Genomic DNA, 25,985 nt, shown 5'->3' with positions numbered 1-25,985 from the left:
ATCCTGGGCCTGCGGGAGACAGCCGCGGAGGAGCGGATAAAGGACGCCCACCGCCGCATCATGATCGCCAACCACCCAGACTCCGGTGAGCCCGCGCAAACAGCATGGAGTTGTGGCTTCGAAGCGCGGCGACGGAGTGCCAGCCAGGCATGTGTGAGACGCCCTGCCGTTGCCCGCACGCACGCGCCACACCCCATTTTATGACTAGCCCCACCCCTCCCGGCCACCGCAGGCGGCAGCAGCTTCATCGCCGCAAAAGTCAACGAGGCGAAGGCCGTTTTGATGGGCAAGGGCAGCAGGCGCGGCGGCTCTGTGTTCTGAGAGGGAGCGCACGCATCCAAACACCCTGGCAGCAGCGGCCAAGCACCTCTCGGCAGTGGCAGCAAGCGCCAGGCATTGTTGCTCGGCGGGCGCGCAGCAGCAGGAGCGGTGGCGGCTGCGGCTGCTGGCGGCGCCTTGATCCAGGGGGCAGCAGGGCGAGCAGGCTGGCGAGCCGGTGTTGGGCGAGGAGTGCTGACACCTCAGCTGTTGTTGGGTAGCTGCGTCGCAGGCAGGCTGCCGTTCTGCGCAGCGGCTGAAAGATTGCCGCACTGCCTAGCAAGATTCTTTGAGGGTGTCTGATTATTCAAATGAACACAGCATCTGCGCAGTACTGCAGTTTGTGTCTGAGCGGTCGCTGATGCGCAATTGCTCAGATATATGTTTTTTTTGCGTTGTTGCTGGGAGAGAACCGCCGGCCGGTGCAGCTGCAAACCACCATTTAGGAGTACAGCGATGTGCTTTGACCAGCATTGCTGCAGCTGGTGGGGTTTGCGATTATTCAAGCCGCGAGTAAGGCACACAAATGCGTGATGACCTTGCCCAATCTCTGGCTGCTTTTGTTGCCGCCCACGCGGGCTGTCAAGCTTGTGCGCACCGGCGTCATCATGCACCACCAGCAGAGTCATGGAAAGTTGCGACCTGGAACCCGGTGCATACGTGCAGTGGCACCAATAAAAACTCAATTGGGTGATCCGTGTGATCGCGACACTTAAAGGTGTCGAAATATCAGGCGCCCCATTTGGTTGACCTGAGTGCCGCAGGGCGCCAATCGCATGCCGTGTTGGAGGTTCAGCCGTCTGCGGCGCTGAGCACTCAGTTTGGGGGCAAGTATTCAAAAAGGAAGCAATGTTTGCAGCAGCCTAATGAGTTCACGGAGCGCTCAAGTGCACCACTCCGCCAGGGCAGAGTGGCGCTCAGTCATACGGTTTGGTGGTGCATAGATCTTACATTATAATCCTCCCACATCATGCGATGAGGGAGTTTTGACCCCCAAGCGCAAGCATTGGCCAGATCTCAGCTGCGGCGCCACATGGAGGTAGGTACCTGCACCACCGGCGGTGCATGCCTATGGCGCGCCCAGAGAGGAGATGCCGTATGCCTCTTGTCGTTCACGTAAATGACCATCGGCAATTTCATTTACTTTAGCAATTCGTTTGCATCCTATCCTTCGTGTAACATCCCGGACGGGGCATTTCGCGCACTTGCGTTTGCAGCGAGCCAACTCTGGCGTTCCGAGTAGTATATAAGGGTATAAGAGAGCCTTAAAAGCACTTCAAATGGGTCTGAAGGGCCGCAGTGGCGCTAATTGGCCACTGGTAAGTGATACCCGCTTCACGGCAGCTTTGTGTGGCGCCATACGTTGTGTGTCATGATCGCATATGATGTATATATTGCTCAAGGACTGACGCGGCGCACCACCCTCGCCTGCGGATGCCGCGCCTGCCCTCGCAGCCCGCGGAGTACGAGCAGCGGCCGCTGCTGCGCGTCGTGAAGGCGCTGCGGCAGGTTGACCACAAGCAGGCGCCGCCGGCGCTGCATCGCTGCCGGCACACCGGGATACAAAACAGCAATGGTATCAAATCCTGCTACCTGAACAGCGTGGTTCAGGCCATCGCGGCGACGCCCCCGCTGGCGGCGGCGATCGCGGCGGCGGCGGTGCCCCGCAAGACGTTCAAGGGCGCCTCCCCAAGCGCCGCGGCCGCGCGGCGCGTCGTCGAGCTGCTGCAGCGCAGCCTGCAGCTGCTGAATCAGCCCAGCAGCAACACGTGAGCCGCCGGGCACGCCGCTCGCTGCTTCGCGCGCGAACGCCGCCGCGCGCCTGCCCCCGCAAAAAGGGCCACGCCGCTGCCATCCTCACCGCGCACTGCCTCTCTGTCGGCCGCCTCGACTCGGGAATGAAAATCGCTGTCGCTGCGGCCCACATCCTCGGCTGATGCGTGCGCCCCGTGCGAACCCTGACCTCGACACCTGCCACCCCATCCCACACGCCCCCTACGTCCCCTTCCCAGGCGGATTATCACCCTGGAACCCCTGGTGTGCGCCCTGGGCGCCTTCCGCCCCAACGAGGGCTTCGTCCCCGGCAGCCCCGGCTGCCCCATCGCCGCGCTGGACGCAATCTTCGATGCCGCCAAGGAGACGGGCGTGGACCTGGACGAGGTCGTGGCGGCGCGCGGCCGCAGCGACGTGCTCTGCGACCGCGGCTGCGCGAACCGCGGCGTGGCGGCGGCGCAGCGGCAGCTGGTGCTGCTGCCGCCGGGCTGCGGCGGCGGCGGCGGCGGCGGGGAGGGGCGCCGGGCGGGGCTGGCGGCATGCCTGGAGGCGGGCGTTCCCCTGTTTGGCGAGGGCTGCCGGGTCTGCTATAGCGCATGCCTGGTGAGCTTGGCTGCCGGCAACACTTCAATTGGCCTGCTCCTCAATTGTGTGTCCCGCCGGTCTTTTCCTCAATTTCTGTTGCAATGCAACAGCACACAACAACACAGGGTTGATCAGAATCAACTCCGCTGTTTGTTTTGTTTCCTGCCGAAGTCGACTGTCCTGCTTGCATGCTTGAATTTCCCATCGACACCTGTGTGCGTCAAGCACGCAACTGCCCCATGCCCACGTGATCCAAAACCCTCATCACTGCCGCCCCCCCCCCCCCACGCAGGACGGCAGCGTGCAGCTGGAGGCCCTGGGCAGCGCCATCGTCGCCCAGATCCCGTTCGTGTCCGTCCAGTCCAACCAGATCTCGCCAAGATCTCTGGAGCCGCTCCTGGCGCCCGACTTCATGCCCGAGCGCCTCGACGCATCGTCGGCGCTGGGCGGCGGCGCGCCGCTGTGCACCGGCTGCAGCAGCCGCGGCAGCAGCAGCGGCGGCGCCAGCAGCGCGGGCGGCGCGAGCAGCGACGGCGGGTTCAGCGCCGGCGCCAGCAGCGACGGCAGCGGGGGCGCTCTGCAGTACGAGCAGTGCGCCGTGGTGCTCGGCTCCGCTGACCACTTCCTCGCCTGCACGCGCCGCGACGGGCGCTGGATAGTGCAGAACGACACCGAGTGCTACGTCGTCGGCCATGGCCGCATCGAGGACGTCCGACGCCTGGTCCGCACCCTGCGGCTGCGGCCGGTGGTCGCGTTCTACCACACAGACGCCCCGCCGGCCGCCCTGCGGCGGCGGCCGTGCGGCTCGTGCGGCGGCGACTCGCAGCCGCTCGACGCGGCGCCGGGGCGGGGCCTGCTGGGGGGCGGCGGCGATGACGAGGACGCTGACCTGGCGGAGGCGATCCGCCTCAGCCTGGAGGAGCAGGAGGAGCAGGGGGCCCCGCAGGCCGGCGAGGCGGGCGATGCGGCGGCCAGGAGCGGCGGCGCCCGCGGCGACGGCGACGCCGACGAGCTGCCGCCGCGGCCGACGAGCGCGTTTGCCTTCGTGTCGAAGAAGGCGCCGGCGCCGGCGCCGGCGGTCGCGGCTTCCGCCTCGGGCCGCGCGACGGCGCTCTCGCGCGTGCTGAGCCGCGGGCTGAGCCTGCTCAGCGGCAGCAGCCTGCGCGACAGCCGCGCGGTCAGCTTGGACGTCGACGCCGCGCCCGGCGCGGCCGCGCGTGCGGCGGACCCGGCGGCGATGGCGCCGGTGCGGGAGGAAGAGCCGCGGGCGGCGGCGGCCCCCGAGGCGGCCGCGCCGGTGTTCTACGGCCCCCAGAAGCGCACCGCCGCGCAGCGCCTGGCCGGCGCGCTGCACAAGTGCGACAAGGTGGCCAGGGGCGCGGCGCTGTCCGCAGAGCAGCGGCTGGCGCGCGCCAGGGAGGAGGCCGCGGCGGCCGCCGCCGGCCTCAGGGCGGCGCTCGGCTGCCAGAAGGGCGGCGCGGCGGCGCTGCAGGCGCAGGCCGTCCCGAGCGGCGGCGAGGCAGAGTTGGGTGGCAGCCGCGGCGGCGGCGCGCTGAGGCGGCTGCTGCCGTCCTGCCTGCGGCCGAGGGCCGCGTGAGGCAGGGCTGCCGAGTTTCTGTCAGGCGCTGGGCGCTCATCACCCAGCGGAGCATATATAGCTATGCGCCTCCGCCCAGCCCTGGTGGCTGTTGCTTGTGGCACAGCCCCACTTGTTGTTTGTTGCCTGTTGTTTGTGGCCGGAGCCAGTCAACTGCCAATCGTGTGGTCCGCTCATCACACAACATGCACCTCACCAAATAATGCTTTGGGACCGGTGCGCTGCTGCACGGCTGCGCCGAGGCCATGAGAGAGGGAGGGGAAGTCCGAGGAGCTGCTGCGAGTGTGCTGCGCATCCCTTGTGGGGCACATGCGAGCGGCGCTCGCCTTTCCAAACGGACGCGGGGCTGTGACGGGCGGCGCGACGGCCGGGCGAGCGCCTCAGGCGCCACGACCCCGGTGATAGCCGCCCCTCTGCCCCGCGTGCCGGCTGCATGCAGGCGGGTGGAGTCATGCTCCCCGCGGATGTTCTTTTTGTCATGGGCCGCCCTCACAACACTGGGGGGTGAGGTCCCTCGACCGCAGCTCTCAAGCCCATACGCTTGCTGCCTTATGTGGGTGCCTGATCTGGCGGCTTGGTGCCCCAGATTCGCACCTGTTTGGGGGGTGACGAGCCACCGTCACCCCTCAGCCACGGGAGTCTGATGGGCGGCGCGACGGCCGGGCGAGCGCCCCAGGCGCCACGACCCCGGTGATAGCCGCCCCTCCCCCACGCTGGATTTAGGTGGGCGGGTTTCCAGACCCCGCATTGCACACAAGTGGTTGTGCCTCGCCCACTTCTATTTGAGACGGCGTCCGTTGTCCAGCCTGGCTTTAACCCCCTCTTCTGTTTCAATGGATCGAGCCGCTCTGTGCCTACTGCTGAACCCCTCCCTCTCTCCATGCCTGTGCACACGCGCCGTTGCAAGCGCGCTGCTGCCCCTGTGACGTGCCTTGCACGCCCCCTGTTAGTCACGACGCCGTGTTGTTGGCCGTTGCTGCGAGTTCCCTCCACCTCTGGGCTTTACGACTCCCTGCCTCGGCGACTGGCATCTGGCCCCCTGGATAAAACCGTTCCTGGACAGCCTGTCAATTCCTGCCTTGACATGCAGCACCGACACACTGAACGCACGTGCAATGGGTCCCATAGAGCTTCCTGGTGCGCATGCGCATGCGCCGCCCCGCCAATCGTCACACTGCTGCCCGCGCTTCCACCGCCCGGCCGCCCAGCGCGCCGTCAAGGGCACGTGGACGCGGACTCACTGCATCCCGTTGAATGTTATGCGTTTGTAATACATCAATTTTCAGGTCCCCTGCTTTTGTTGCTGCCCCCCTCGGATCCGTGCATGCAGCTTTCTCATCCTGCTCTGTGCTGCCAACCCGCCACATGCGCTGAGGGCGTCAGTGCTGTGAATGGACCGGCATAATCACGTCCAGAGCCACAAAGCTGCCAGGTTGCATGTGTGCAGGGGTACGCAATCGCTGGGGTACGCAATCGCTGGATCTTGCTGGCAAGGGCGGCGGGACACACACACCCGTGCACACTCGCGCCGAGTCACCTGCCACCCGCATGTGACTGGCCCACATTGCCGCATGCTGGCATGCTGAATCTGCTGCGAAGGAGCTGCATCAAGTACCCAAGTCTGCCTCATTTGCTCAAGGATAGCTGTGAAGGCGCTGATCAGCTAGCTGCACTGGATCTTGTGATCTGCTGTGGACCTGCCAGCGGTGTGCTGGAGGCTGAAGTGGAGTATTTGTGGTCGTCTTGACAGGCACGCCTGGTTCCAGGCTTCAACGTCCGCGGCTTCGAAACAATCTGCTTGCTCGCTTTCTGTAAGTATACTGTACAGTGTCTTTCACAGGGACTGGGTGCTGGCGAGGAGGGCACATGGAGCCGCTCTGCTGGGCAATGCATTTGGCCAGCTTGGCGAACTCGACCCGAGCACACACCCTGCAGTGCCGATGCGCCTTGCTGGCGCGGCCGCTCTCGCAGGTGGCCCAATGCAGACCTGTGGCGCCCCGCAGCTGCGCGGGCCCCGTGCGCGCCCCCGCGCGTGCTCGTCTGCTGCGGCTCCGCACCCCTCCCGCGCCGGCGCCCCTTGGCCGACGGCGCCCGGCTCCTGCCGCGCGGCGACCGCTGCCCCCTCGCGGCGCTGGACCGTGGCCCGCGCCGCGCCGGGCCGCAACGGCGGCGGCGATGATGACGCGGCGGGCGGCGGCGCGTTTGGCGACAAGTGGGAGAACTTACTGTCGGTGCACCACACGCTATCGTCCCTGTACACCCCAAAGGTCCGCAGGCTGCGGCTGTGAGCGACGGGGCCGGCCGGCGCGGCTCCTCAGCGGAGCGCTGTCCACAACCGGCATCAGTCAGCCGAGGCAGTAGCGCCGCATGCGTGCGTGTGTGGCCCCCTCGCTGAAAGCTTGGAGCGCTGGGCGGGGTGTCAACCATTGCCACAGAGCAGCGCCCCCCAGCCAGCGCGTGTCGCCCGGCCGCACCGTTTGCATCCCCCCTTCCGGCGGCGCTGCCGATATTGACCTTGCCTTCGATCCGACCACCCCTGACAAGTCTGCACCTTCGAATCCCCGCCGTTCCTGACGCAGGTGACCCTGGAGCCGTTCAAACAGATCGACCACGCGGCGAAGCGGCGGGAAAGGGAGCTGCGGGAGATCTGCGAGGTGATCTAGCTGGCAGTCAGTCGAGATCACTGCGACGCGCCCAGCCTTGACCTGTCTGTCAAGCTGTTTGAACGTGCTAGGCGGCCGTGCAAATGCAGTCAGTTCGGCTGTTGTGTCGATTTAGAGGGTGTATGCGCATGCAGCATATGCTGACTAGTCAAAACGCGTCGACCGCCATCGAGCCATGAATTGATTGGCAGCTGCCATGCTGCCGGTTGTGGTGATTCGAATGCGCCTTCTAGCGTCGTCGCACTCCAGCTTTGATATGGTTGTGTCGCTCCATCGAAACTCTGCAATTCTCCAGCAACCCCCATTGGACCTGCAACCCAACATTGCAACGTTGCCCCCCTGCTGCCCATCCGCCTTCCCTGACCGTACAAACAACTCTCAACCCTCTGGCCCCAAAGGCGGGCCGCAAGCTGGGCGTGTCGGACGAGGCCGTCAGGGCCAACGCCGCGTCACTGGAGAGCCTGGTGCCTGGCTTGGCCCCAAACCTCGACAAAATGAAGGCCTCAGACTGGGTGAGTGGGAATGAATGGGAGGGTGCCAACAGTACCTTTGTTAGTGTGGTTGTTGCAGCTCGACTTTGTCGGGTGATTTTCGTGCATCACAGCAATCGCGTGCGTTACCACCGCCGGTCTCTTGCCGTCCCTGGCTCCCGTAGCTCCAGCCGTACGGCGCAGCGCGGGCCAACGCCACACAGGCCACCTGCCCTGGCGTCCCTCCCTGCCGTCTGCCTTTGGATCCACGCACGTGTTCATGCGTCTGGCACAGCGCCACCTCAGCAGAGTCCAGAGCAACTCCCCGACGCCTGCCCTACATCGCCACCACCCCCAGGCGAAGCTTTTGAAGGACACCAGCCGCGTGGTGGCCACAGTTATTGCGCTGAGGGGGGCGCTGCCCTCGGCCGACCTGGGTGCCATGATATCCCGCCAGCCGCGGCTGCTGCTGCGGGAGCCTGGCGCCCTGACAGAAGACGTGCGGCAGGTGGGGCTGGGGGCGATTGTGTGTAGTTTGATGTGCATGTGCATGTGCATGTGCATGTGCATGTGCAGTGCATGTGTGCGTGCACGCTTGGTCATGTAGTGATTCCATACTCGCGAATGTGCAAGTGCGTGCGCACACACACGTGCGTGTATCAAAGAACGTAGTCGTGCTTGCATGTGTGTGAGAGAGAGAGAGAGAGAGTGTGTGTGTGTGTATGCGTGCGCGTGTGCACGCACGCACCCACGCAAGCGTGCATGTGTATGTTGAGGGTGCATCTTGTCATCAGCATTGCGCCCTGCACACCAACCCGCCAACTGCTCATGCACCAGCTCCCCTCTGCCCCCCTCAATCCCTGGCTCTCGTTAGAATACGTCTCGAAACACCTTCGAAAACGCCCCTTGCGACGCCTTTCCAAATCGGCATCACCCCGCGAAAACCCACCCCTGCCAGGTGAAGGCGCTGCTGTCGCGCTGCCCCAACGTGGACGCCATACTGCAGGAGGTGCCCGACCTCATCAGCCCCCGCGAGCTGGAGCAGGTGCGCGGCGTGAGACATGGCGCGATCAGGCATGGGTGGCTTGGACACTCAACACACTTGTATGAATCGTGTCCTTCGTAATTGATGGATCGTGTCCCGAACAAAAATGCACGTTGCTCTGGCAGTTGGCAACTTGCTTGGCGCGGCCGCTCTTGGCCCTGACAAAGCCTGAAACCTGGATCTCAACACACACACACACACACACACTCTCTCTCTCTCACACACACACACGTACACACACACACGCACACACACGCGGGCGCGCGCGCCCACACACACACACATATATACACACACACAACCCGTACCCCCAGGCCCTGGCCAACTTGCGGCGCTGCTTCCCCAAAGAAGATGCCATGGCGCTCCTGCAGGTGGGGCGGACACACTTTGTTGGGCCTTGGGCTGTTTTGAATGTTGCAGGCCAGCGGCGCTCGTGCCCCGGGCAGCCGGCGCACCACCCCCAACCCCCCTTTGCCCCAAACACCGCGCGCGGTTGCCACTGTGCGTACCTGGGGCCTGCTGCATGCCGGCTGCTTGGCGGGGCACAAGGCACCTGCTGACCTGCCACGGCGCGCCGCGCTGATGTCCAGGGTTTCCCACCTCATACCTCAAGCCCCCGTAGCAGCAAGCCCTTGGACTTGTCCTGAAAAAGCGTGTTTCCTCTCCCTTGTCTGCCTGACAACACAAACGCCCACAAACATCCCAGGCCAACCCCTCGATCCTGCGCAACATCGGGGGCGAGGTTGACCTGGAGGCGGACCCGTCATACGGTGAGATGACCACCGCGGGGTGACGCCCGCCCACACAACATACAACAAACACACACCCACGCCAGGCGGCGCGGCCCGGGTGGCGACGGCCGGGGCCGTCTACGCGCACGTCTCCTCGCATCTGCGCGCACTGCGCTGGACGCTGCACCACATTTCCTTGGGCGAAGGGTCGCGGTTGTGAGGGCCGCCGCCATCTCATCTTGGCCTCACATGTTGACCGCTGTGCGGCTGTGTGTGTGTGGTTTTCATTGGGGAGGTTGGCTTTGGCACCCGCGTGGGGCCTGCCGCTTGTTTTCCCCCCTGCCTTCCCCTGATTGCGTTTCGGCTCCGCGGTGCACCTGTGCGCCTGCCCGCGTGGCAGGCCTGCCGACCAACGACCCGACGGCCGCGTGGCCTGCGCTCGACCCGGATGAGTGATGAGCTGGTCATGCCGTCATGGCGGCCGCACAAATGCATAGCACCACTTGTTGGGCACCGGCCCTCTTCTCCATGTCGCGCTTCCCATCACCGCCGCTCGTTTATGCAAACAGCCAAAACTCTTGGGGCCATGCGGCCGTGCCCATCAGGGTGGCCCCGCTGTCCCGCTGCTGGGGTGTATGCCTTGAGTCCCCAGCAGCGCAGCCCGCTCCAACCCGGTGCCTCGCCGCCGCACCCACCCGGCAACAATTCTTCGTTGCACGCATGCAGGCCGCTCGTTCTGGTGACGTTGAACGATCTGGTGGCCCCTTGGCCCCCTGCGGCGCGCATGCGCGGCTGCGGCCGCGGTCTGTCTGCCCTTGGTGCCCGAAGTTCTGGGGTCGAGGCGTCCAAGCAGCGCGCCGCTCTGCTATTATGTCCAAGCAGCTGTTGTTGCACCGCGCTGAATGGGGCTGGCCTGTCTTGCCGCCCCGGCCTCGTGTATACATCAGCACATTGAGCTCCTTTCCCCCCTGAAGTTCCGTAAACCTGAACGAATTTCATCATCGCCAGTGTACAATCATCGTTTTGCTGGCTGGAGGGTTCAAAAAGCAGGGATGGGCGGGGCACAGCGCCGTGCGCAGTACGCGCAACGCCAGTGCACCGCGCGCAGGCGCCCCAGCCGCCTCCCTGGGTTGCTCTGGAACTTGAGCGCCCGCAGCAGTCCGCCCTATTGCCCGCCGCTTGCGGGTCCATCCGCCATACAACGCGAAAATCCAGTCTTTCATTGCCGGCCTCAGGCGAGCACGCGGCACATGCATGTGCACTTGCAGGCAAAGCCACCAACTGGCCGTTGCCACTGGCTCTTGGCAAGAGCTCCTATACGGTTAGGCCCATCATGCCGAACCCCGTCATCATGCGGGGGCCTGATGTCATCTGGTTGCATGTAATATATATATCAGCCCCTTGAACAAAGAGTATGTCCTCTGCAGCCTGATGCCACGAGGGTGGTGCCTGGTGGGTCAGAGGAGTGATTATCACCACCACCCACACACACAGGCGGGGGTTGGCCCCAGATGTGCTGGCTGCTGCCGCACCTCTACATTCGGAGTTGACAGGCAACAAACTAGCTGCTGCTGGCAGCCCATTGCCCATTCGGCTCCGTGGAAGTCTGCAGATGGGGTTGATTCTGCACGCTCGAGTGAAAGCGGCACCAAAGTCATCACCTGGCCCCAGCCATCTCTGCTTGATGCGGCCAATGTCGATCCCGCACTCTGCGCTGTGCCTGCAAACCCATGAAACCCGCCGCGGCCGCAAGCTGATGCTTCTTGGCCAGAAATATATCACGCACTGCAACCCCAACCCCCCTGCACCGACTCCATACTGCTCATGCGTTTGAATGATCACCCCAGCGGCCCACCCAAACGCAACTGACATCAGAGCGAGCTCCTCGTGACTGCTGCCTAAAGTACCCCCCTTGCTGTGCTGCGTAAAAAAACAGATTATGCACCAGGGTCCAGCGAAAGGACGTCTGAAACCACCACGACGCCCGGCTTTCAGGCAGCGGGCTACTTGCCTACATACGGGGAGTTGAGTCACAACCAATGGTGCGCCCATCAGGTAGGAAGTTGAGCAGCCGGGTGATTGAAAGGCATATGGTAGTGCAAACGAATGGGATACGTCCTGAACGTTTGACAGCGCCGCATGTAGTGTACCCGGTGCCAGGTCTGGTACCTGTGCTGTCAGTTGATGGGTGCAGGTGGTGAATGCTTGGCGGGACCAGCGGCGCCTGGCGCCGCACAACAGCTGCCCTGCATGGCGTAAGACCGCAACTCGTGCTTGCACGGCCGTGGCTCCCAGAGCGCAGGGCAGGTCTACTTTGCGAGAGCAAGGTCGGTTCATCCGTGATAATCGCCACGATCCTCCGAGATCCACGTGTGCTTGCCTTTGGCAGCGTTGCAACTACGATAAACAGCGGTATGATTGACAGAAAATTACACACCCAATGCTACCTATTGCCAGGCAAAAGTCCCCAAGCGTCGCCCACCTCGCCCCGACGCACGCGCGCGCCCGCAGAAGATGAGCCGCGGCAACAAGCGCGCCAGGGCCCGCAGAGCCAAGCGCAACACGTACAGGCGCATGCGCGACGCGGACGCCGATGCCGCGGCGGAGCAGCGGCAGCTCCGCGAGCTGGACGCGCTCGAGCGGCAGCTGCTCGGGCGCCAGCTCAGCGTCGGCGGCCTCAATTACACCGCGGGCGCCCCCAGCATCCAGCGGTTCTTCGAATCATTGGTGGCTGGTGGCGGGGGCGCCGTGCTCGGGGTGCACCATAATGAGGAGAAGCCAGGCCTCGCCATCGTCGAGATGGACTCTGACGCGGCAGTCCAGCGGGTGCTGGCCCTGGCCAGCAGCGCGCGGCGGCGCGGGGTGCTGCCGGCGCCCGGCGACGTCGGCTACAGAGGCTCAGTCAGGTGCGCTGCCGCAAGGCTTGCTTTAGAGCAGACTTGACCGTAAAACTCAGCAGTGGATCAAAGGTGCGATCGTGGCTCCAAAACGCCACCCTTTTTTAATGACAATTTTACATGTAAATGGGTTTGCCGCCGGCTCTTCTCGCTCGGTGCCGCCGAGCCAGTGACCTCACAGCAGGCCAGGCCAACAACATCGGACAGTGCGCGGCCGCAGAGTTGACACACTATTCTTACATTTATCCAAATGAACCGAGACGCAAGCCTCTGGCAGCAGCGGGAATCTGAGGCCGCACCTGCGCATCGGAACCCCCCGCCCCCGTCGCCCCGCGCCCCTGGGCGCGACGGCCGCCGCACAGGGTGTCCCCCGCGCGCCCTGCACGCGGGCAGCTGTACGTAACCGATGAGGGCCAGATGCAGCTCGCCATCACAGAGGCGCGTGTGGGCTGCCTCGTGCCCGGCATTGGTGGCCGGGACGCGTTTGTGTCAGAGTTCATTGCCGCTGGCTCCGTAGAGGTGAGGCGGCGCACGCGTGTGCGCGTGCCAGTATGCAGCGCGCGCCTGGGCGTGTTGAGGCGGTGATGGAGCGCCCAAGGCTGACTTTGCAAGGGGCCTGCCGGTGTGCATGATCCTGTGCTACAGCCTCATCCACAGAGCTCCTGTCATTTCCCAGTCATTTGTGGTCGGCGCCTTTCCGTTGTTAGATCTCCTGTATTTAGAAACCTGCCGACCATCCATTTCACCTGCTTTTCACCCAGCTTTGACCACCTCAAGTGCTAGAACCCCCCATTACTTAGGAGGCCTACCCACCTGCCCCGCCGCCACTCAAACCGCACCCCCTCAGCTCACGATCAGCCTCGCAGAGCGGTGCCTCATCCTCACCGCGCGCATGTCGGCTGGGGACCGCCGCCAGCAGCGCCTTGTGTCGCAGTTCCGGCAGCTGCGCGGCCGCCTGCGCCTCGACCGCGCCGGCCACTCCCTGACGTTCAGCCTCAAGGCGCCGCCAGAGGTGCTGCAGGCCGACAGCGCCCACCCCGGCGGCTGGGCGCGGATGGGGGATCCAACAAAGGGGCAGCTGCTGGGCAGCTGCCTGACATTCAAGCTCGCCCTGTCGGCTGCGTCTGCAGGTGAGATCTATCACTGGCCGCACCCTTCAACCCAGAACCCTTGACCAATCAATTGCATTGCTCTATCTGATGCCTCGCTTGCTGTTTCTGGTGTTGCTACAACAGCATCCGGCTCGCTTTTCCCAGGCTTTTGCAGCTGCCTGGTCTTGTAAAGTGATGTCATATCGTTGAGAGATGCGATGCCGAAACTGTCTCTCCGCACGTATGCTCGCAGCCGCGCTCGACAACGACGCGGTGGCCCGACTGCAGCACTTCGGCCTGCTGCTGCCCGGCCCGCCCGCCCACGCCGCCGCTGCGCCCCAGCCGCGGGTTTTCGAGGCGGCCGGCTGGCCGTGGCGCAGCGACGGCCTGCAGCAGCAGCAGCTGACAGAGCTGCCCTTCACAGTGGCATTCCAGGTGACCGCCCCGCCCCCGGCACTCCGTTAATGGCCCGTCGCTCCGTTTGTTGCACTTGGTGTGTGGTGGTGCTGTTGCCAGTCCACATGGCAGCCGTCCTGCTGCCGCCCTTCATCACCATTTTGCGAGGTTTTTGCCCTGCCGCTACTTGCATGCATTGAGCATTGTGTGTCCTGCGCAGCTCAAATCGCGGTACAAGCCAGCAGTGCAGAACTGCTGGCACACAGCTCCCTTGCGTCTGTTACGCACATCCCCACACACAATGACCCTCACGTCCCAACCTCCTGGCCTGCGCCTTCCCTCGAATCCGACGCGTGCACGCTGCGACCGCGGCCCCGACATGCCCGCCGATGTTGCCCTTTCACAGGGGCTGGTGCTGCTTTCCTCGGGCCTCGCTTCGAAGTGGCAGCTCGCAGACCCGCAGGTGCTGCAGCTGCTGTCCAGCGCCGCCCCCGGCGCCGCGCGGCGCGCGCTGGCCGCGCTGTGCAGCGGCAGCCGCCCGGTCGCTGACCTGGCGGCGGCGCTCGAAGAGCAGCTGGAGGGCGACCAAGGGGACGCCGAGGAGGAAGACGATCAGGCGCGGCAGCTGAACGCGGGGAAGCTGGTGGAAGGCTTCGCCAAGGCGCGTAGGCTGGGGTCAACGTTGGCGCTCAGCTCATGCGCGCTCCGGGCAGCCCCTTGCTTGCGTAGCGGCTGGAATGGTACGGCAACGTCTGCCTTCAGGGGAAAATGTAAATGTGTGTCCAAGGGGTTGGTTTGTTAGTGTCAGGCATGTCACCCGCCATCAACTGACCCAATCAGCAACCAGCAAGGTGTGCATGCGCGGGACACTTCGGGTAAGTGCCCATGCAACGTGCGTGCGCACAGCCTTCCTTGCTCCCAAACCGTCCCCGCAACCGCTTTTGCCCCAAACATGCAGGTCCCGCGGATCCTGGTGACGCCCACGCGCGTCGCCTTCCTGCAGCCAGAGGTGGACCTGGCCAACAGGGTGCTGCGCAGCTTCTGCGCAGCTGCGGACGGGGGCGGGGCAGGCCAGCTCAGCACGTACGACCTTGCGCAGGTGCGCCGGCAGGGCAAGGTGCACTGGGCTCGCCCGCGCGTTGCAGGGACGGCCGCCATCAACACACCTGCAATGGGCGCAGCAGCCGCGGGGGTCGAGGCGAGCGTGCGCGGCATCCAAGGATCTCTTTTGAGGTGGTAGCTTCCAACTTGAAGTTGTGAGACGCTCCAATGAAGCAACCTGGCTTCAGGCGCGGGCAGTCGTCTGTCGGCGCGTCCCCCATGAGCAGCTGCTTGCTATGACCTTCTGTATGCGAAGCAGCCCCCGCACTGCGGCATTATCACCGCTGGGCTCCTGAGACGGCTGCGGCTGCCGTGCCGCCCCCTGCGTTCTTTGGTCCTCAGGTATCCTTCAAGACCCGCTGTTTGCCACGCCGGACACGACCATCCAGGCCTGCTTCGAGCGGGTGCAGAACGTCCTGTCAGAAGGTGGGGCCAGGCACAACACACGCACGCGGGCGCGAAGCCGGGTGCAAAATTGCAAAGGCGCGGCTCGAGACAGGCCACGTCAGGATCTGGAGGCCTGCCAGCTTCTGTGAATTGCGCCCCGGCTGCCGCCACCAGTTTTGAAGGGGGACTTTTCCTCCGCCTCCTACGCAGGCATCCAGTTGTGCGGCCGCCACTACGTGTTCCTCGCCTACTCATCGAGCCAGCTCAGAGACCACGCCGTCTGGATGGTTTCCGCCGGCCCCGGCCAAAGCCGCGGCGCGTCCCAGGTGCTTGCGGCGAGGATGCGCGGCTGGATGGGGGACTTTATGGAGAGCCAGCGCGTGCCCGCAAAGTGCGCGGCGCGGATGGGGCAGTGCTTCAGCACCACGGTGGACGCGGCGGCGGTGGGCGGCGAGGAGCACGTGAGCCTCGCGCTTAGCCTGGGGTGTGGGTAGGGGTGTGGGTAGGAGGAGAGCCTGCGATGGGCAACCTTGGACTGGTGTGGGGTGGCAGGTTGGTCGCCGATCGCTTAAGAGCCCCCGGCAGGGCGGCGACGAGCGCAGCTTGCTCGCCCGGTGCGCTGCGTGGCACTCACATCGTCTCATATCTCAGCCGCTCTGCTGGAATTCTACGGCCGGACAAAACGCAGAGCGTGGTCCCGGATGTGGAGCATGACGGATACTGCTTCAGCGACGGCGTGGGGCGCATCTCGCCGGGGCTGCTGTCCGAGGTCCTCCTGGAGATGGAGCTCCCGCCAGATGCGCCAAAGGTGTCTGCTGTGCAGGTGCGTTGGCGCCTGCTGTAGGCTCGCACAGAGCGGAGGGGTGCACATGTGTGCCACATCCCTCCATGTGCATGAGAATCTGGGGGGCCACCCATCGGGGCCGATGATTGCACCTGCCAGTGTGATCAGTGATGAGGTGCAGCTGCGAGCCGTTGGATGCTTTTCTGGTTGGCTCAGACCGTGGTCAGGTAATGGGAGCACCTGTGCGCACGCTTGAGGACTGGAGGTCTGCCTCGCAGCGCACAGCACAGCGCTGCTGCACAAACACGCTATATCCCCTCGCCCCCACACACAGGTGCGCTTCGGGGGTTGCAAGGGCATGCTGTCGCTGCTGCCCTCCCTCCCCGGCCGCGCCCTCCAGACGCGCCCCTCAATGACCAAGTTTGGCAGCACCCACTCGCGGCTGGAGGTGGTGGGCGTGGCCAGGCCGATCCTGTGCTTCCTTAACCGCCAGCTCGTGCTGCTGCTGCAGCACAACGGCGTGCTGTCCCAGGTGCGTGCGGCGGCACAAGCAATTTCGCGTTTCAAACTGCCGGCTGCCCTTTGCAGTGGAAGAGCCTTAAGCGGAATTGTGAGCAGGTGGACGGCTCCTCAAGTAGACGCCTCTGCCAACTCATAAGCGACCATTGGCAACATTGTCGATGAAACCGGCAAAAGCACTGAAATAAGGATCCCTTTGCAAAACCCGCAACTACTGCGCTCCCACCGGCTCGAGCCACTGCCAGGTCACCAACCTCCCGTGGATGCAGCCTCCACCACCTGCCCCTGCCAATTCTATCCCGCCTTTGTTTCCACGCCGGTGACCCCCGTGCTCAGGTTTTCCTGGACATGCAGGCCGCATACCTGCGGCGCCTAGACGACCTGACAGCCAGCCCCTCGGCTGCAGTCCAGGCGCTGCCAACGCTGGGCGCCCTCGCCCCCGCTGCACTGGGGCCCATGGTGGCGCTGCTGGCCGCCTGCAGGGACCGAGGGCTGCCAATGGACCCGCTGATGGGCAGCTGCCTGGCAGCTGTGGAGCGGCACCTGGTGGGCGGGTGGCTGCCCGGCTGCCGCCCGTGCACGCCGTGGGTGCGGCGCACTCTGTTTCGCAGTGTGTTTCGCAGTGCCCGTGGCGAGCAGCAGGGGTTTGTACGTCGATTGCGCCGGGCATCAAAAGGCGATCAAGGTCAAACCTGGTCTAACCTGGTCAGACCTGGTCAACGAGCCGCGGCCAGCCAAAACTATTCTCACCGATTCGCTGGCACGTGATAATCCGTTGGCGTCAGCAGCGAAGCCGGGGTCCGTCCAGCGGCACTCCCACTCATAATTCCAGTGCAGGCGGCCCCTGCGCGCCTCCTCCTCCGCCTCTGCCCCTGCCCCTGCGCCCACACCCGGCCCGCAGCGCCTTGACCTTGAGACCAAGTGCCGCATCCCGGTGGAGCAGGGGGTGACCCTGATGGGCGTCCTTGATGAGCTGGACCAGCTGGAGGAGGGCCAGGTGTTCGTGCAGGTGGGGCCGGCAGTGGGGCGGCTGTCGTCGCGTCACTAGTCAGGGTTTAGGGGTTTGGGGCTTTGGGGTTTAGGGTTTAAGGTGTAGGCAGGGTTGGCCGGCTGGTGCCGCTGCCCTCTTTGTGCTACAAAAAGCCAGTGCATTCTTGCCATCGGGCTGTTCGATGTGGAACGTCACGCCGCACTGATGAGACGTAAACGCTGTCAGTGCAGCGGCAGCCCGGCCGTTGCTGCGTTTTTAGCTGCCGCCAAGGTGATGGTGCAAGCCACAGCAGGATGCGAGACGCATCAAAATGGATCTTAGGGCAGCAGCGCCTGGGCCTGTCAGCCATGCAGCCAGGCAGAAGGCGAGCCGGGTCGCAGCCTGGAACTTCTACCCCACCGCCGCGGTCGCCCTCCCCCGACCGATCCACCCACCCACACGCACCAGGTCCAGGCCAACCGCGGCGCGGAGCCGCAGGTCATCACAGGCCGCGTCGTCCTCGCCAAGCATCCCGTCTGCCACCCCGGGGACGTGCGCGCCGTCGAGGCCGTGGCCGGCTCCAAGGAGCTTCGCGAGGCGTACACCAACGTGGTGGTGTTCTCGCAGCGCGGCGCGCGGCCGCTGACGTCGTGCCTCTCGGGGAGTGATCTGGACGGGGACCTGTATGCGGTTATCTGGGACGAGCGGCTGCTGGGCATATGCAACCAGACGCCGATGGACTACACTGCCCCCAAGCCGATCGAGGTACACACTCGCGTGCGAATATTGCGATCTTGACCGTTTGACTGTCGCACTGTCACCCGCGCACAGGGCCGGGCCGCTCCACCCCTGTGTGTGTTGATTTCTCAGAGATCTGCCGCCCGTTTTTTTCCTCTGGCATGCAGACGGAATCAACTCTCCATTTTCCACAGGCCCAATGCGTGCCCCAGTAAGGATCCGACCTGCGCGCTCACGTGGCGGCCCAAACGCTTCATTCTTGCCCCACCAAGCTGCACCATTTATCTACCTATCTGTTGCAGGTGCCCCAAGTGACGGTGCGGCACCTAGTGGACCACTTTGTGAACTCTGCGCGCACTGACAGCCTCGGGATCATCGCCAACACCTGGCTGGCGCACGCTGACAGGTGGCCAGGTTACTGTGTGTGTGTGTGTGGTGCATGTGTGCGTGCGTGTGCATTCCTGGATGTATGGGGGCCTCATACTGCGGCATCAAGCACGGCCGACGTTGTGAATGATCCTGGCAAATGCACGGTTGCCTGGCAGTTTGCTTCTTGTCAGGCAGCTGCTTTGTCACATGACACATGGGGAGTTTACAGTGATGTACCTGGCCGGGCTTGTTGCGGTCCAAACACAGCTTTGCGTACGCTCGAGCACGAAAGTTGGGTGCGCGCCTCGCCCACCCTTGCTTGGCGCGCTCCCTCGCGCTCTGACTGCTCGCTTGCCACCTGTGGCTAGTAGCAGGGGGGGTCCCGGCTGCCCAGAGTGCCTGCGCCTGGCAGAGCTCCACTCGATCGCCGTCGACTTCCCAAAATCGGGCGTGCCGGCAGAAATGGAGCGCGAGCTGGTGGGTGCGTGGTGGGTGGATGCTGCACACTGCTGCTGCTGCTGCTGCTGCTGCTGCTGCTGCTGCTGCTGCTGCTGCTGCTGCTGCTGCAACGCCTTCCAGAATAGACCCCAGATAGCCCTTCATCAGTGCGCTGCCGAGTGCTGATGGCGGCCGACACTGACAAATCCAATCCATGGCATGCACTCTGCGGAGGGGAGGTGCAGCGGTCAGTCGGCTGACAGCGGGACTTTGCAGGCAGATGCATCACAGGCAGCCGGTAGATGGCCGTTTTTGTGTCATCCAACGCCTGCTCGGCCCGCCCTGCTGCCCTGCCCGCCCTGCCCTGATGCTCTTCCCCCCTGATAGGTGGCCCACGAGCTGCCGCACTGGATGGACAACCGCCGCAAGCCATCCTACCACTCCGAATCAGTCATTGGGCGGATGTACGACGCCGCCAAAGAGCACGCAGAGGCCTCGGGCCGCGGCAGCGGCAGGGGCGGCAAGCCCGCAAGCGGCAGTGGCCAGGGCGCGGCCAAAGGCGTGCAGGGGTGGCGGCGGCAGCAGGGGGCGTGGGAGGAGTGGGAGGCGGCGTGGCGGCGGGCGCTGCTGCCGCCGGATGTGGCTGCTGGGAGCGCGGCGCACCTGGAGGCGGCGCACGCGGCGCTCAGCCGCTTCGAGGGCCGGCTGCTGTCGCTGATGAACGAGTGGAGGGCCGCGGACGTGGGTGAGTGCACAAGCAGCCGGGTGCCTGGGGCACGCAGCGCTGACTCAGTGGGCGCTTTGAGGCTTGGGCGGCCATGGCGGGCAGCACGTTTTGTCCGCATGCCACTGCCACCTGGACAGGTCTATGTGTATTTGTATATACATACATCCAATTGCAGAACCCTATATGTATATGTGTATATGTATGGTATACATATCCAAACTGATTGTCTAGCAGCCTGCCAACCCAAGTCGAACTTCTCAAGCACGTACGTACGCACGCGCACGTCCTGCAGGGCAGCTGCTGACCGGCTGCCTCCCCGCGCGCACGGCGCACCAGCGCCGCCGCCAGCACGACGCCCGCGAGCAGCTGAAGAGACAGGTGGCGCACCTGATGGCGGGGGCGAGGCGGGAGTTTGTGCTGCAGCTTCTAGACGGCCCGGCAGGTGGGCAGGAGCCGCACTACGGCGGCGGCGGGGGCGCCGCGCTGCACGATATGTCGGGCCGAGATCTGGAGGCGAAGCTGGAGAGGCGCTGGCCGCTGGCGCGGCGCGCCGGCGAGCGGCGCGCGCTTGCGGCGGCGTACTGGCGGGCGGCGGTTGGCGACGAGGACGGCGGGAGTGAGGAGGGCGGCCTAAGCGAGGGGGGTGAGGGCGTCAGGGGGTCAAGGGAGGAGGAGGAGGAGGTGGAGGGGGAGGGGGACGCCGTCGGCGGCGTGCGTGAGCGCATGCGGCTTGCGCGGCTTGCATTTGTGTGGGTGGTGGCGGCCGAGGTTTCTGAAATGGTTTGATAATGCCGGGCTGGTCGCATTGGAATTTCAAGGAGACTAATATGGTTCACGAGTCGCCTGTTCAAGGTGGAATAGATTCCGATGCAAGCAAGATTGCCAACCAGTGGGACTGAACATGTTTGTTGTTTGAGCAAGGCGTCAGCAGCCCCTCTCTCGTTGTAAGGAGGCAAGAGTGCTGCCGAAGCAGAGTGTCATCCAAGGACTGCGTTGCAACCGGGCGCGGAGGGGGCCTGTGATGAGGCGCGACATTTCCTTGCAGCTGTGGGTTCAGTACGGTATAAACATGAATGTACAGTTGACGGTACCTCAACTACCTTGGAGTCGTAGTCGGCCGTCACCGTCTCACCAGCAATGCGTATCGGTAAATAGCAGCCCGCAGGCATGGCACGCTCGTCCAAGCCCGACGTCACGCCTGCTACTGGTTTTTCGAGCGGATGGCCGCTTGGCAGCTGCAGAGGCACAAGGGGCCCTCAGCTCCCCCCGCCTGCGGCGTTGGTCTTGTTACCTCAAATTCCGGAACATTGCGTTGAATCTTATGGACAGTGAAGCAGCCAGCTGGACGGTGGAATTCAGGCTCGCCCCGGTGACCGAGCAGCTCACATCCCGCTGTGAATTGGTGGTGGCTGCTCGAGGCCTCCAAGTGACACCCTTTCTTCACGCATTATGGGCCCACATCCCCGTGCCATCTCTTGATAAAAAAGGAAGATCAAAGATGTTTCGATGTCACTCCAGCTTGCGACGTGCGGTATGTATTGAGCCCGCGCTCTGAGTGTAGCACCTGTTCAACAAACGACAAGAGGTTCCTTGAACGACCGGCAGCAGCCTGCGTACTCCATCAAGATTTGTTTCCGCTGATTACCGTAGATCGTCCATGCCAGCAGCAGATCGCGGTCACCAGTCATCTTGCCGTCTGCAGCAAGTGTGTCATGGCCGATACATTGTCTCACCAAACCTGCACTGGTTTCCTGATTGACTAGGCCTGGGCGCCACGCAACGTGCAGCGGTTGCCTGAAGTCCCCGCCGTAGCTAGAGATGCTGCTGCGCGCCGCGCTGCTGCTCGTCGCTGCGGCCTGCGTCCGCGGGTCCTCCAATTTCAACGGCTACGACGACTGCGAGCACGTGAACCACGGCACCTCCGAGCAGCGGGCGCTCGCGGCCTCCGCGGCCGCGTGCACCGGCGTCGCGAAGGGAGGGGGCAGGTGCATCCGCCCGCTTTGCATGGAGCACATCCGCGGCTTGCCGTGGCAGTGGCGCATTGGCCGCGAGCCGGCGGTGCGCATCCTCAAGCCCGGCGAGGCGCCAGAGACGCCGCTCGCCAAGCATGCAGTCGGCCTGCTGCTGCGCGCTGCCGCATGCCCAAAGGCCACAAAGCGTCACCCGCGCCTCGCCACCCGCTGGGCGCGCGGCGGCGGCGGCGGCCCGGCGGAAACCACCATCAGCACTATCCACGCCCAGCCCGCCCTTTGCGAGTGCATCAGCGAGTACGCGGCCGCGCTGCTGCCGCGCGGCGTGTTTGAGGCTGTGTCGAGCAACTTTTCCGTGCCCGGCGTGACGCGGCGCGCGCCGCCGTCGCTGGCGCTGTTTGACTTCATCGGCGGGTGGTGGGAGCTGCAGGAGAGTTTCGAAGGCGATCTGGCCACCAGAGGGACCTCTGCGAGGCGTTACGCGGTGCGCGCCGGCGGCGGCAGCCAGCCAACGCGGGGCCGTCCGCGGGTCTGCAGCTTGTAGCGGCTTCTAAGGCGGGCCGGTCGCGCCGGCAGGCATTTGGAAGCGACGGCCTGCGGACCGTGATGAAAGATCCGCTGGCGTGAGCCCTTGCAAGCCGTCGCCCGCCAACCGCCCCCTCGTCTTCCATCCGCCCCCGTCACCCCAACCCTCTGCGCCACCTCGTCCCCCAACCCCCCCTCCCCGGCAGGTACTGGTGCAAGCACTCGCCATCGCTGCCTGGTGCGAAGGCCAGGGGCAGACGGCGCCCCTTTTCATCACAGGCGCCCCTCACACACGATGGACGCCCCGCCCTTGCACAAAGCAGCGCGCCCCCTCAACTGGGGCCGAAAGCCCTGCCCCCCTCGAAAGCCCCAGCGAATGTCCCCCCCCTCCCAACGCCCCTCTGGGCGCCGCTGACCGGCCCCTCGCCCGCAGGACCGACCTCCAAGCTGTGCTGCGGAAGAGGAGGGGCGCGTCAGTGCCGCCCGTGTCGCACCTTCTGCTGGAGGACCCGGCGGTGTGGGCGCTGCTGCCCCACAACACGCGCCTCCTGGTAACTGTGCAGCAGGCGGTGGCAGCAGAGGCGGCAGGCATAGGGTTGAGGGAGCTTGCAAAGGTGTGTGTGTGTGTGTGTGTGAGAGGGAGAGTTTGAGCACTTATGCGTGCATTTGTATGTGTGTGATTGTGTGTGTACTCGTATGTGTGTCTGTGAGTGTGTTTGTGTTGGGGGCAGGATTCAAGGATTGGCTTGATGCATGCTTGCTTTCTTCTGCATGTGCTTGCTCGTGAGGCTGCTCAGCGGAACCAGCTCCTCCCCGGCGCTTGCAACTGCGCGGTTGCGCACAGTTTCGCACACTGTCAGAGTGCGCGCGCGCACATATACACACACATACACACACTCACTCTCTCTCTCTCTCACACACACACACACGCATGCACGCATGCGCTCGAACTCACGCACCGACACGAATAGTCACCTCCTGCACAATCGCCCCCACCCCGTGCCCCGCAGACGAGCCGCGCCGCCGCAGCGCTGCACCTATTCATGAACGCCGCCGCCGGCGTCCACTTCCCGTCAACCATGGGGTTCGAGCGGCGCGCGTTTGAGGATTTGAGCAGCAGCGACGCCGGCCTCACGAAGCTCTTTGATCATGCCGCGGCCGGCGGCGCGGCCAAAATGAAGCAAGCTTGGACGTACACGTTGGCCTTCGCGCTCTCGAGGGACGAGTATGCGTCAAACCTGCTGAGGGCCTCGCGCATGCAACACCGGGTCCTGGCACACTGGAGGGAGGTGCTGGTCGACGATACAGAGGAGGGGCGGTACGCGTTGATCTTGAATCAAATGCACAGTGGATTACTAGGGCTGGTGAGCCTCCAAACGCCCGTGCCAACCCCGGGCGCACACGCCCCCTCCCCCCCGCCTTGGGCCGCGACGATGGTGGCGCGGCCGGCAGACGCATTGCATCGCAGCGCTGCACCGGCGCTCGGCCGGAGCGCTGCGTGGAAGCCCTTGTTGCGCCGTGCTTACAAGGATCATCATTTGCAGCAATTTTGTTTAGACGTTTAAATGTCTGTTTGCTTTGTATATACTCATTCAAACCCACCGTGTATTGTTCATTGGTTGCGACACGCAAGTCAGGGGCCGCCCGCGCCAAGCGCGACATGCACATCGACGACGTGCCTGGCAGTTTGTGTTGGTGTTGCACGTGCACGCTCGCGCCCATTGTTGACATCCCCGCCCTACCTTGCCCCCCGAACCGGACAATCCCATTTCTCTTTCTCTCTTGCCTCCTGGGCTATTATCCTGCACAGACTCATCAACCAGTGCATCCCCACAGCCTCTCCATGATTCATCCTCTCCATTGAACCTCTGCTTCTTCCTCCCTCCACTCAATCAGATTGAGGGCTATGAAGAGATGGACATCCAACTCCACAAAATGGGCTTGGCCTTGGACGTCGATCCAGACCCTTCCGACACACTTTCATCAACTCGTTCAATAAACTCTAACAATAGATTAGTGGTCCGCATTACTAAGGCCGCACCACATCCTTCGAGCGCCCGAGGCCGCACGGAGATTATCGAGTGGGCCAAGCGCAGCACCTGCGACACCCACCACCTCTGGGCGGTAGCTACCTGGCAGCTGCTGGCGGCCGCCGAGGACGGCCGCGGCGGCGGCGGCGGCGGCGCTGCGGAGGGCGGCAATGGCTGGTGGGACGAGGCGCGGCTTGCTGCGCTGCCATCGGTCGAAAGCGTGGGCAGCTACCGCTCTCACAAAGGTTGCCCCGACACGCGACTCCCAGAACAGGGGGGCAAGCTGGGCGGCGCCGAGTTCTCTGTGCAGTGGCTGCCGTCGCAGCATTGGTTTGGGGCTGGCGGCGGCGGCGGGGCGGCGGGGCTGAACATCCCGGGGGGGCATCTGCAATCGGCGAGCGACGCCGGCGGCGGCGGCGGACGCACGATAGACGAGTTTCCCAGTGCGAGGAAAAGGGGCAAGGACGGCTGGCCCCCGCTTGCACAGTATGTCCATGAAATTATATGTTTTTTGACATGGGACTGGATGTTTGTGTTTGGCCTGTTCCCGGGCTATTGGACGCTCACAGCCGCTGAGTTTGAGGAGGAGTCGTCCTACTACCATTTCGCCTGCGGCCTCCAGGGCACCATCGCGCCCGCTGCCCTGCTACTGTCCCTACTCTACTTTGCCCTGTTAGTCCTCTGGAAGCTGCGGCAGCCGCCGCGGCCGCCAAAGCCGCAGCCACGGGCCGCCCGCAGGCGTGCAAGCGACGGTCGCGGCGGCCGCGACGCTGGCGGCGGCGCCGCCGTCTGGGAGGCCTTCTGGCACTTTGCGCGTCTCGTCCCCTTGGCTTCGGTCACGCTGGGGATTTCATTGTTTGTCTTTTGGCTCTCGTCTGACCGCTGGACCGCCAGCGTGTTTGGCTGGCCCTGCAACTTCCAGGCCAGGGTCGGCTGCGTCGCCGTCCCTTTCGCGCTGCACTCCGCCTGGCGGCACGGCGGCGCGGTATTCTGTTTTTGTGCGGACTGCCTCCTGGCCCCGCTCGCGGCGGCGCGGCGCGCAGCCGGCGGCGCGCTGGAGGTTCCGGCTTGCCATGTGCTTGTGGCCGCTCGCTGGTTGCTGGCTGCGATTTGCGCGGCATCCGTGGCGGCCCACAGGACGCTTGCGGCGGCTTATTGGTGGCTGGCGGCGGCCGCCACTTTGCCATGGCGCTGCGCATCAGCCTGGTTTGAAGCCTGGACGCGTGCCGCAGCGGCGCGGCGCCAAGAGAGGGAAGCCGCGGCCACTGCAGCCGCCGCCGCGGCGACGGCGGCGACGGCAGCTCAGCAGCAGCACGAGCAGCAGCAGCAACGGCAGCAGCAGCGGCAGCAGCTGCAGGAGCCGCGGAAGCAGCGGCAAGGGCAGCAGCGCGGCGCGCGGCGCCAGGTTGGGGGCCAGGGCAGGCCGGCACGCGGTGCTGCTGCTCGCCCTCACGAGACCCTGCCAGCTTTGGCGGGGGATGTGCTAATGCCGCCCGTGGCTGAGGCAGACGCGCCGAATGGGCAACCCGGTCCGTTCGACCCGCGACTGCCTGACGCTCGCGCCTCAGCGGGGGTAGCAGTAAACCCGCAGCAGCAGCAGCAGCAGGTGCAGGAGCAGGAGCCACATGGCGCGCAGGAACAGCATCATCACCAGCAACCACAGCAGCAGCAGCAGCAGCAGCAGCAGCAGGAGCAGCAGGAGGAGGAGCAAGAGCAGCAGCAGCAGCAGCAGCAGCAGCAGCAGCAGCATCATGAGCCACTGGGCGTGCAAAATCTCCCGCACGAGCGCCTTGGCCCGCAGGGGCAAGACCAGCAGCAGCGTGCGCCACTGCTTGTGCAGCAGCAGCAGCAGCAGCAGCAG

General features: G+C 64.6%; 4 protein-coding genes across 4 annotated transcripts; all 4 read left to right on the top strand.

The window, feature by feature from the left end:
* Nucleotides 1-1,598: 1,598 nt before the first annotated feature.
* MNEG_1494 (hypothetical protein) lies at nucleotides 1,599-4,273 on the top strand (the record flags this gene model as incomplete). The annotated part of the gene is made up of 4 exons (XM_014050025.1): nucleotides 1,599-1,637; nucleotides 1,774-2,087; nucleotides 2,331-2,694; nucleotides 2,969-4,273. 4 exons carry the CDS (start codon nucleotides 1,599-1,601, stop codon nucleotides 4,271-4,273), a joined length of 2,022 nt encoding a protein of 673 aa, XP_013905479.1.
* A 1,979-nt stretch (nucleotides 4,274-6,252) lies between these two features.
* On the top strand, nucleotides 6,253-9,244 carry MNEG_1493 (hypothetical protein; the record flags this gene model as incomplete). Its single annotated transcript, XM_014050024.1, has 7 exons — nucleotides 6,253-6,540; nucleotides 6,853-6,927; nucleotides 7,335-7,448; nucleotides 7,765-7,914; nucleotides 8,365-8,451; nucleotides 8,766-8,822; nucleotides 9,158-9,244. 7 exons carry the CDS (start codon nucleotides 6,253-6,255, stop codon nucleotides 9,242-9,244), a joined length of 858 nt encoding a protein of 285 aa, XP_013905478.1.
* Nucleotides 9,245-11,696: 2,452 nt separating this feature from the next.
* Nucleotides 11,697-20,385, top strand: MNEG_1492 (RNA-dependent RNA polymerase 1; the record flags this gene model as incomplete). The annotated part of the gene is made up of 17 exons (XM_014050023.1): nucleotides 11,697-12,088; nucleotides 12,442-12,598; nucleotides 12,927-13,209; nucleotides 13,424-13,605; nucleotides 13,973-14,209; nucleotides 14,525-14,770; nucleotides 15,057-15,093; nucleotides 15,265-15,515; nucleotides 15,743-15,877; nucleotides 16,173-16,370; nucleotides 16,694-16,945; nucleotides 17,259-17,366; nucleotides 17,796-18,092; nucleotides 18,368-18,471; nucleotides 18,809-18,911; nucleotides 19,260-19,617; nucleotides 19,892-20,385. 17 exons carry the CDS (start codon nucleotides 11,697-11,699, stop codon nucleotides 20,383-20,385), a joined length of 3,834 nt encoding a protein of 1,277 aa, XP_013905477.1.
* Nucleotides 20,386-21,417: 1,032 nt separating this feature from the next.
* MNEG_1491 (hypothetical protein) lies at nucleotides 21,418-22,113 on the top strand (the record flags this gene model as incomplete). Its single annotated transcript, XM_014050022.1, has 1 exon — nucleotides 21,418-22,113. The coding sequence occupies one exon, from the start codon at nucleotides 21,418-21,420 to the stop codon at nucleotides 22,111-22,113; it is 696 nt and encodes a 231-aa protein (XP_013905476.1).
* Nucleotides 22,114-25,985: the final 3,872 nt, after the last annotated feature.

Source organism: Monoraphidium neglectum (genome assembly GCF_000611645.1).
Source record: "Monoraphidium neglectum strain SAG 48.87 unplaced genomic scaffold scaffold00150, whole genome shotgun sequence".
Taxonomy (NCBI): Eukaryota; Viridiplantae; Chlorophyta; class Chlorophyceae; order Sphaeropleales; family Selenastraceae; genus Monoraphidium; species Monoraphidium neglectum.
Note: the sequence above shows the minus strand (reverse complement) of the source record. Positions and strands in the feature narration are given on the sequence as shown.